General features: G+C 48.6%; 1 protein-coding gene across 1 annotated transcript in view; it reads left to right on the top strand.

Moving 5' to 3' along the window:
* The first annotated feature begins 9117 nt into the window (after window positions 1-9117).
* The window catches only part of vgll2b (vestigial-like family member 2b), a 6396-nt gene continuing 3932 nt past the window's right edge, over window positions 9118-11581 (top strand). Inside the window, exons 1-2 of the mRNA XM_035411534.1 lie at window positions 9118-9462; window positions 9980-10295. Coding sequence (XP_035267425.1) covers window positions 9373-9462; window positions 9980-10295 — 406 coding nt within the window. The 5' untranslated portion in view covers window positions 9118-9372. The remainder of the gene's footprint in view (window positions 9463-9979; window positions 10296-11581) is intronic.

The raw sequence follows: 11581 nt of genomic DNA on the forward strand, positions 1-11581 counted from the left end.
TTGAACCGGCAACCCTCCGACTGCCAGACAATCGGTCTTACCTCCTGAGCTATGTCGCCCCTATTTGTGACATTACGCCTTAAAGGGTTCTACAGCGTTCCCAAACTGGGTCCCAGGGGACACCCTGGGGCCTCTCAGTGAAAAATGGGTAAAAAAAAAAAAATATTGCAAAAATTTATACTTGATGACTTTTTTTTTTTTTTTAACTGCCAGATGTAATGAACACGTCGGGGCAAATGAGCATTTGAACTGTTACATAAACACTACATTACCTGGCCAATCAAGCGATGACGTGATCTTACCTGTAACGCCTTTGAAAATCAAGATATATATATATACATATACACTCCTGGGGCCAAGCCCAAAATGGCAAAAATTAAGCTTTTAATGGTCTTAACAACAAATCATTGGTCAGAAAATTAGCAAGAATTAAACAAATGCACTCCTGAGACCTCCTGTGCCACCATTTGCTCGTTTACTTTTGCTTCAGTGAACTATTTGGGGAAAAGCTAGAAACAGGGAAATTCACTTATACAGTAGACAAATTAACATAATATCAAATAAAAGAGTCATGTTTTGTAGTTGGTTGCATATCATTTGCATGCCATGACTTCCTGATGTCTGTGACCTATCAACATCATCAGAGTCTGGATTTCTTATTTTCAGGTTGTCCTACAAGCGATACAAAAACTCTTTGCATTTTAATGGATCTCTATGGGAATTGGGGGGTGGGACTAGATTCAGCTGTAAATTATGCTGATACAGTATAGAACACATTTGTTGGCTAAATGGCTTTAAGTCATCAAGGGTCCAAGGTATCAAATGAGCCTCAAACCACCGTGCTGCTGCCAGATAGATACTACAAGATACTACAAGCATGGTTTCTCCTGAATATTTTTTCGATTGAGTTCAACAGGAAAATTAATCAGGAGAAACAATGCTTGTAGTATCTACTGCACATCTAGCTGAATGTAGTCCCACCCCCCACCCCGAATTCCCATAGAGATGCATCAGAGGGTTTAACTAGAAACTAAGAGGTCACCAGTTCGCCTTGTGATGTTTTCATTTTTATTAATTTGGCGTGCAGATCGAGACAGTACCAGCAGGTGGCAGTATTATGCCACGTGTGCTCACTTCAAGTGAAGAGCGTTGGACCCGTTTCAAAACGCCTCTTTCGACCCCGGTAACTATGACTCTGGACCTCAGGCCCTGGGCATTGTGTGAATTCAGAAAAAAAAAACCCTTGCAAAGGGAGACCTGTGATAATTAACACACACCCACACACACACACGCACCTGCGCATGCACACACACACACACACACACACACACACACACACACACACTATTCTGGCTCTGGTTGCGAAGGCTACCGTAATGACGAGGTCTTATTAGAGTTCTGTTGTTCAGCTCTGAAGCGGTGCCGGTTTTTTTTTTTTTAAACCAATTGATTGGGCAGCCGCTGACGCGGTACGAGCCGTAAAGACCAGCTCCCGCCTCTGTAAAAGGGGAGCCTCGTTACAGCGGCTTTTGTGTCCCGCGGTAATTAGCGCATCGCGGCCTCCCTACCAAAACCCGCCACCCCCGCTGTAATAACGTCTCCTTTAAACACAAAGCCGCGCACACACTGATTCTCCTGGTTTAGTACCCTCTACTTCAGCTGTTTTTTTGTTTTTTTTTTCCTGCTTGTGGCTGATTGGCCTGTTTTATCCCCCCCTCTGTGACATCACAAGAGTACTCAAAAAAATCAAAAACAAAGCAGGCCCCCGTTGTAATAACGTCTCCATAAAACACAAAGCCTCGCGCGCACACTGATAGAATTTCGCCTGGTTTAGTACCCTCCACTTCAGTTGTTTTTTTTTTGTTGTTTTCTTTTTACCTGCTTGCGGCTGATTGGCCTGTTTAATCCCCCCCTCTGTGACATCACAAGAGGGCTCCAAAAAAACAAAAAGAAAGCAGGCCTGTGGCCAATGGGGTCAGGGTTCACATTAGCAGCAGGAGGGGTGAAATGTCATTGGCCGGTTCCACAGCAGATGACAGCAGAGCGTAACTGGCAAGGCCACAAGCATGTCTTAATAAATATGTAGTAGAGTGTGATTACCCAACCTCATACAAAACACTTGCTGCTCCCCCCCCCCTCACCAAAAAAAATGCATATGTGATAGTGAAAAAATTGAACTGAATGCAGTTAAAATTTGAAAGATTATGGATGGATGAATAGACAGACAGACAGACAGACAGACAGCCCTTATTTAAAAAGGGGCCAAGGAGATGCGCTTGTTGTCATTCTGTAGGGTTCCCAAACTGGGGAAAGGATATAATTGTTTGTGTGTATATGTACACATACATAGCCACATATATAAATAAGTGCTCTATAAATATTTATGACATAATAATCATGTTATGTAATGCTTTAAATACAGTACAGGGGGATAAGGGACATAAGGAGAGGAGAGTTATTTTAGGGTAAAAAAAGAAAAAATCTTGGGAACGCCTGATTTAGGAAACCTGGGGCCTTGTTCTCTAAAAAAAAAAAAAAAAAGTTCTTGGACTTAAACATTATCTTAAGATCTTTTCCAAAATTGCACGTACATTTGATTTATAAAACTAGCTGAGGCTGAAAAAAGTTGCTTATGTTGGTTTAAAGTGGTATATCTGCATTTTTAAAGCACCTGTGATATATTCTGTGAATTTTCTGAACATTTTTATAACTGGTACCCCTGGAGTGTGACACTGATGATGTGGGGACAGCCAAAAATGGGTGGAGCTAACCGCGCTACCCGATATAAACCAATCGTCGCGCTTTGCTCTGGGATGGCACATTCTTTTCACTGGTTCACGGGGTCTGTGATTGACGGTTCGTTGGTGGTGGCTCCGCCCCCTGTGATGCGGTCTGTGATTGACAGCTCGCCGGTGGTGGCTCCGCCCCCTGTGATGCGGCTCAGGAAAGCGGTCTCTCGCACGCCCCTTGCTCTCGCTCCAACCACGTTGCTATGGTCTACCCCCGACGTGTCACTCACTCACTCACACGGAGGGCTTCTCCAACCCTGGGCCGGCCGGCCTGCCCGAAGCCCCAAAATTAGCCGAGTAAACTCTTTATACTGCAGATGTGAGCCAACTGCAACCGAGAAACCTGCCATTCGCAGACCCCGCCTGTGGCTTATTATTAGCGGCAAGGTCAAAGGTCAAAGCAGGCCACACTGTACCACACTAGAAATGCTACAGTATTAATAAAATTGCTAATGTTAGCCGTCGTATTAATAGATTCTCTTTTATTTTTTTTTAGAGGTGGAACACATGTCCACAAAGGGTTGGGAAACGGGAAGTGGTGGGCGGAGCTAACATTTTTACGGGACGGACCAATCGCAGCCGGGGCAGGTGACATCATCGCGGAGGAGCTCCAGTAGCACGCCCCAGTTACTGTTGACCGTTTTTAGGGGCTGGAACTGGCGGCAGACAGCATGTGATCGTACAGACTTCAGAGTGAGGGGATCGGAATAACCCCCAAATTGTCCCCCCTCCCCCGACACACACACCCCTCTCAAGGGACGTTGGTCACGAGCCTCTTCCAACAGGTGTGCCGCTTATATTTAAAATTTCATATGCTCCATTCCAAAAACTGTGTCACACACACACACCCCCACTTTAAGTTTTCACGTGGTTCTTTCCAGGAAAACTTTCGCAGTGGAACGAGCATGTGTTTTCGGAAAATTAGCAGGATCCAAAGGAGTCAAAATTATTTATTGTATGGTTTTTTCGAGGCCCAATCAAACAGGTGACATGCTGTTGGCTCCACCCCCCAGTTCTCCCCCTCCCCAATAAAAATAGCCACAGTCTCCATGATGTCACCATCGTGTAAATTACAGGCGCGTTGCATCTCTCTCTCTCTCTCTCCCTCTCTTTATCTCTCTCTCTCTCTCTCTCTTCCTTTCTCTTTCTTTCTCTCTCTCTCCCTCTCTCTTTCTTTCTCTTGTTACCTTGTGTATCATTTCATATCTCACACTGTTTTCACTCTCTTGTCCCCCTCTTTCTCTCTCTTTTTATGGTTCCCTCTCTCAGAAGAGACTACCTCACATGTAGACGTAGTGATGAAGGGGGACTCTGCAGCCTCACACTGTTACCCCACCCGCCATTCCCAAACACTGTGTGGAGCGCGAAACTGCGAGCGATTCTGCTTTCGAGTTCCTTTACCCGCTCTCAAACTACTGTGTGAGCGACTGGGTAAAGTGTGTGTGTGTGTGTGTGAGAGAAAGTGTGTGTGTGTGTGTGTGTGCATGTAAGTGTGTGTGTGTGCGTGTGCCTGCATGTGTGCATGTGCGTGTGTGCGTACATGCATGTGTATGTGCACTTGTGCATGTAAGTGTGTGTGTGTGTCAGCATGCGTGCATGTGTGTGTGTGTGCATGCATGTGTATTTGTGTGTGTGTGCGTGTGTGTGTGTGTGTGTGCATGCGTGTGTGTTTGTGTGTGGGTTTGTGTGCGTGTGTGCGTGTTTGTGTGTGTGTGTGTGCATGTGTGTCTGCGTGTGTGCGTGTTTGTGCATGCGTGTGTGTATGTGTGTGTGCGTGTGTGTGTGTGTGCATGCGTGTGTGGGTTTGTGTGCGTGTTTGTGTGTGCATGCGTCTGTGTTTGTGTGTGTGTGCATGTGTGTTTGCGTGTGTGCTTGTTTGTGCATGCATGCATGTGTGTATGTGTGTGTGTGTGTGCGTGTGTGTGTGTGTGTGCGTGTGTGGTTGTGAGGAGGGAGCGATGGCTCCCAGCTCACATGCACACGGCCAGCAGAGCCCTCGGTGTGACATCACCTCTCCACGCCCGCCCCGCCCCGCCCACCTCCCTGCCGGTGACCTCTGACCCCGCGCTCTGCATCCACAGCCAACTGCAGACAAGCTGCTCCAGGGTGACGGCCGAGGATGGAGTGGCCTGGAGGACGGCCCAGGACAGCTGGAGGGAGGCGGGAGGGGAGGGGGGGTGAGACAAGGGGTGGACGGAGGTTAAGCTGACGTCAAGGCTAAAAAGAGTTTGTCCACAATGAGACCAACCTGGGCACAAAGCCAGCTGGAGGTCTCCAGCCCCCTCTCCCCCCAACTGAGACACAGCAGTTATTTTATGTTCACGGAGGTGCTGAGGAAAAGCATATTTTTTATTTTCATGTTTTTTTTAAAACTAATTTTGTCTCCCCAATTGGGAATGCCCAATTGTATTCATCAGCACTCATTATTGGAACAGAGCCTTAGCAGATACCAGACCATGGGGTCCATCCACACACTGGAACAGAGCCTTAGCAGATACCAGACCATGGGGTCCATCCACACACTGGAACAGAGCCTTAGCAGATACCAGACCATGGGGTCCATCCACACACTGGAGCAGAGCCTTAACAGATACCAGACCGTGGGGCCCATCCACACACTAGAACAGAGTCTTAACAGATACCAGACCATGGGGTCCATCCACACACTGGAACAGAGCCTTAGCAGATACCAGACCATGGGGCCCATCCACACACTGGAACAGAGCCTTAACCAATACCAGACCATGGGGTCCATCCACACACTCGAACAGAGCCTTAACAGGTACCAGACCATGGGGCCCATCCACACACTGGAACAGAGTCTTAACAGATACTAGACCATGGGGTCCATCCACACACTGGAACAGAGCCTTAGCAGATACCAGACCATGGGGTCCATCCACACACTGGAACAGAGCCTTAACAGATACCAAACCATGGGGTCCATCCACACACTGGAACAGAGCCTTAGAACTTGTGCGACCAACGCAGTTTATTTATTTATTTATTCATTTTTATTGTTTACAGGGACAGTGCACAATTAAAAAGTAATTGCACCAGAGTTAGCTAGCAACTAATTTACATCCGTTAGTTTACACCGTGCAGAAAAAATGTGTCGTGAAAATAAAGGCTACTGAGCATTCTTACCCATGATGTAATTGTTTACATACTTCTTGGAAGGCAGGCGCGGGTCTATTTGCCAGGTTGGTGAAAGGTGAAAGGTCAAGCCAGGACTGGGCGGGGCTGGGCTGGGGGGATGGAGGATGTGATTCTGCTTTGCAAAAGCTTCAGGTTGGTGAAAGGTGAAAGGTCAGTCTGGGGCGGGGCTTAGCCCGGCTGGGCGGGGCTTGGCTGGGTGAAGCAGATGATACTGCTTTTCCAGAACTTCAGCTGTGGTGGGTCTGATTGGTGTGTGTGTGAAGGGGGGGGGGGGTGGTTGTAATCCAAGCAATGATGTAACCTCGGTTTATTTTCAGCCTCTACATGCATTCGCGCACACACGCACAGTCACACGCACGCACACGCATGCACCGAGGCATATTATTGAATGTATACACATATGTATATGAACATGCCTACCAAAAAAAACAAAAAAAAACGACGTTCCGTTCTCTTACCAAGACAAATATCTGGGGCCAGCTGTTCCAGATCATCTGTTCACGGAAAGGGGGGGGGGGGGGGGGGGTGGAAGAAGAGAGCGAGAAAGAAAGAGACAGAAAGAGAGAGAGAGGGACAGTGAGAGAAAGACGGATAGAGGGAGAGAGAGAGAGAGAGAGAGAGAGGGCAGGGGGGTCATGGTCATTTATCCTACATGCTCCCAGAGCATGTGCTACCATAGATCCTCCGCCCCCCCAGACTCGCCCCACCCCCCCACCCCATTCTTCCATCATCAGCAGCTGTCTGTCACACGGTAACCCCATCCTTCCCGCATTGCATCACCCCCCCCCCCCCCCCCCCCCCCCCCAAAGCCGCTGCACGATCACACGCCCCGCGAGATCCCTTTATATGGGCAAGAGCCCCCGGAGGTGGACATGGGGTTCCTGCGTCTGCTCCAGCGCACACAACGGAACATAAACAACACGGGACTGTGCGCACACACACTCACTCACACGCACGCATGCACGCACGCACACACACACTCACACACGCACGCACGCACACACACACACACGCACACACGCACGCACACACGCACCCGCACCCGCACACGCACACACACACGAACGCACGCACACACGCACGCACACACACGCACGCACGCACACACACACGCACACACACACGAACGCACACACGCACGCGCGCACGCACGCACACGCACACGTACGCACGCACGCACACACGTACGCACACACACACTCACACGCACACACACACACACGCGCACACACGCACACACTCTCACACACACGCACGCACGCACGCACACACACTCACACACGCACGCACGCACACACACATACACACACACACGCACACGCACGTACACATGCACGCACACACACACACACACACACTCACACGCACGCACGCACACACACACACACACCTGTAATCTCTCTAAATATAGCCTCTGTCATCGTGCAGGACAGGGGCCCCCGATCTTTTCGGAAAAGGTCCCGGTGTGGGGGGGGGTGCAGGTTTTTTTTTGTTTTTTGTTTTTTTTTCTCGCTAGCCCCACCGGTAAGCATTGCAGGCCTTTAGCAGATGCTCTCATCCAGAGCGACTTCCGCAACTTTTACGCAGCATTTGCATTGCAGTAAAGCGACCTGACTCTACATGTTGAGGTCTTGATTAAAGACTGCGATTAGTTAATTAGCTGAATCGGGTGTCGTACTGCGGGGCTAATAGAAAAACCTGCACCCACACCAGCCCTTTTCTGATAAGGCCGGGAGCCCCTGTTATAGGATTTACTAACAGGGCTGGGAGGCCAGGCATGTATCAATCCAATAATTTTTGAATTGGATCGAAACTCAGTTTGTGATTTTGCTAAAAACATGTGATGTTTCGCTGGGATTTCTTATTAAATTCATAAACTAAATTTTGATTAATTTCCTGAATTGACCAAACTGAAATGGAATTGATCCCAAATTATAACACAGTTTTTCAGAAACAAAAGTCTCTTTCATGTTGCATTATGAAGACAAAATGCAAGTACTGTACATGCAGTATATATGACTGTATTTATGTATGTAACTGCCATAGAAGGGGTGTTTGGTGTGTTTATGCAGTGAGCGCTCAAGCTATTCTGGGAGATATTTCATTGTTGTGATGTAACTTCCTGTCCAATATAGCAGACGGATACACGATGGAGCCAGTGTCCTACTCTGCACGAACCTTTCCTCCACCCTGCTAACCTATCCATCACAGTTCAAAATGTCACAGGACATTTTGTCCTCTAAGCATAAAAAAAAAAAAAAAAAAAACAACAGGAAAAAAAAATGACATCACTGCTAACCAGTCAACACTGAGGCATCAGAGACTGCTCCCGCCTCTTGACACCCCGGGAAGGAATTCTGCAAATATTCCACACAATTCTCCCCAGGGTTCTAGAATGCCTTTCATGAAGAGTGACATGTTTATATTGCGTCCCTTCCCAACCCAATCAGGTCAGTTTTTTTTTGGACAACGGTACAGCCACACAGCCTATAAGTCTGATTATCTTTGGAGGGTATCGTGTGTCAGCGTGAAAGTTTTCGTGAATATCATATCTCACCCCGAAGAATCCTGCCCTGTTTTGTGGTGTCAGTGATCCCTTTCCCTGATTTCGGAATAACACCAAACTGTTTGCTATTGATCGGAGTCTTTTCTCTCCCTCTCTTTTTACAGTTAAAGTCGGCATGAGCACCACCATAGTTCACACCTATGTGTCAAAATGTGGGACTGTAGGAATTCATCCTTCTTGTGTGTCAAATGCTTCACTGTGGCAACAGTTCAACACCTCACTTCCTTAAACAACATACATATACACAGGAGAATGAAAGCTGGCCCTTTGAGCAGATAAACTACAGAGACATAAGGAGACATGCAATATGAATGAAGGAACAATGGTGGTGTCACTCAAAACAAACTGGCAAACCATTAAAGTAATCCGTAGCCGTGTGCCACGTTAATCTTTTTAAGATTTACATCGCACACATAACTGGGGAAAGTTAAGTGCCAAAGTTCCAAAATTCCGCTGCCTTCAGCTGAAAGTAAATTAAAGAAAAAAAACTATTTATCATTTGGTTAACATCACCGTTTAATTCACTTGGAAACCGGATAGGTGATTTATGTCCTCGTGTAGTTATCTGACTTATATTTTCAATTAGCTTTTTTTTCTGAAGGGGTGGTCACAGTAAACGATTGGGCGGGGTCTAGCTGTAAAGAACAGCCTCGCGCTCGGTCTCCAGCCTAACCCCCGCAGACAGCGGACAGTTGTGGTTGTGGCGATGTCGAACCGCGCGTGCACGCAGTGACCGCCGCTCGCTCTCTCGCGCTGCAGCGTTCAGCGGAATGCCGTCTCGCTCTCGGAGCGGCGAACCCCGCAGGACAGCGCAGCCGTCCCGTCTCCTGAATCTGCAGGAATAACCCACAGATTACAATGAGTTGCCTGGATGTTATGTGCCCACCCTATGGACGTTGCGCACCGTACGACACTGCCGCCTCTGCTTTCAGTTTCAACAGTTTACAGGTAAAGACTGTTTAACAACAAAAAAAAGAACTATATAATTTGTATAAATATCAAGTATTGCGTTTATGACGAAAGACGGATTTGTATGTTTGTTTAATAGGATCGAGCGTTGACAGTGAAGCGAGATAAGTTTTTTTGTTGTTGTTGTTGCGTTGCGTGGTAAAACATGCATCAGCTTCGTCGATAACAAAGTTTAAACGAATCGCATTTCTTTACGGCTTTGTTTTAGTTTTTTAACAGTTGTTACAAGAAGTCATTGAACAGGTGCAAAGCTTGCATTCCGTCGCAGTTTTGGTCTCGGCTGGTCTTTAGCAGGCGGTGTCCCTGGGTTAAGGGAAACCTGTTCCCCTCAGTTCAGTTACAGCAACTGACGAGAAGAGTGGAGACGGAGGGGCTAAAACAGCGTCTGGTGCCAACCAATTAAACGTATGCATATGTAACTGACAGTACGGTGAAAGCACTTCACTGTAAAAAAAGGAGCCTTCTCCGCCAGTGACTTTCAATCACTTCTGCGCAGGCACCAGTCGGTCTGAGGAGTTCATCGCCCTGCGGTAAGGTTTCCGGGGAGACCGGGAGGATGCAGAAAGGGGCGGAGGATGGTGTTCCAGGAGCGGCCGGCGCGGGGGCGCCGTACCCCCAGGCCGGGCGCCGGGCGGAGGACGGGCCGAGGGAGAAGCAGGACGCCCCCGAGGCGGAGTACCTGAACGCCCGCTGCGTCCTGTTCACCTATTACCGCGGCGACATCGGCGCCGTGGTGGACGAGCACTTCTCCCGCGCCCTCAGCGCCCGCGTCGAGGGGGAGGGGAAGAGGCAAGGCCCCAACCCGCCCACAGGTGAGCACAGGTGAGGGGTGTGGAGTCAGTGCACAGGTGAGGGCTGTGGAGTCAGTGCACAGGTGAGCACAGGTGAGGGGTCAGTGCACAGGTGCGCACAGTGCAGGTGAGGGGTATGAATTCAGTGCACAGGTGAGGGGTGTGGAGTCAGTGCACAGGTGAGCATGGCGCAGGTGAGGAATATGGAGTTAGTGTACAAGCAAGGAATGTGGAGTTGGTGTACAGGTGGGACTACAGGTGAGGGGTATTGCGTTAGTGTACAGGTGAGACTACAGGTGAGGAATATGGAGTTAGTGTACAAGCAAGGAATGTGGAGTTAGTGTACAGGTGGGACTACAGGTGAGGGGTATTGCGTTAGTGTACAGGTGAGACTACAGGTGAGGAATATGGAGTTAGTGTACAGGTAAGTACAGAACAGGTCAGAGGTATCATTATAGAAAGAGTGGAGGCAGAAAGAGAATGTGCGAAAGAGGTATGTCAAAGTTTCACAGGTAAGGGAAGGCAGTGCAGGTAGCAGAAGGTGTCACAGATAAAGCAGGTTGCGATAGAGTAACGGAAGGTGGCAGACAGCGGAAGGTGTTACAGGTAAGCGAAGGTGGCACAGGCGGATTAAGGATAGTGCTGTGGGTAAACAGATGTGTCCCAGGTAAGTAAATGTGTTAAGATTTGGGAAGGTGGCACAGGCAGGTAAAGGAAGGTGGTACAGGTGACAGAAGGTGCACAGGTGAATGAAGCATGCTTGCAGGTACGAGACAAGAGCATTTTATGGGTCAGAGAAAGAGTCTTCAGTGGTTTTATTTGGTTTGTGTCCGAGTGTCTTGAGCAGGTTTAGCTTTGGGAATTTCTTTTATTTATTTATGTTTAATGTGTAAAAGGAAGCGATAGAAAAAGGTTTTCACTCTTATCAGCCACGGAGTGCGTTTCACAGTGTCCACCATTTACCTCTCAGTGGTTCTGTCAGCCTCAGAGTGTGTCTCCTAGTGCGTGCCGCTCGAGACGAACATCCCCGAAGCCGTCCGTCTTCATCTGGACAGATAGGCCCTTCCTGCCCCGCGACAGATACTATGTTTGTACGCGGCTGTAAGAGTAGAACCCCGCCAGCGTATCACATTCAAAAAGAGGGACCTCCCCCCCACCCCTCCCTCCCTCCCTCCCTCTTTCCCTCCCTCCCTCCTCTTGACTGGCCTGTCCCCCCCCCTGCCCTCTCCCCCCGACGAAGCGGCCACAACGATGGCTGCTCTGATTTATCTGCGCCCGTTCGATTACGGGCGGGCGAGCGAGCGAGC

Source organism: Anguilla anguilla, chromosome 1, assembly GCF_013347855.1.
Source record: "Anguilla anguilla isolate fAngAng1 chromosome 1, fAngAng1.pri, whole genome shotgun sequence".
Taxonomy (NCBI): Eukaryota; Metazoa; Chordata; class Actinopteri; order Anguilliformes; family Anguillidae; genus Anguilla; species Anguilla anguilla.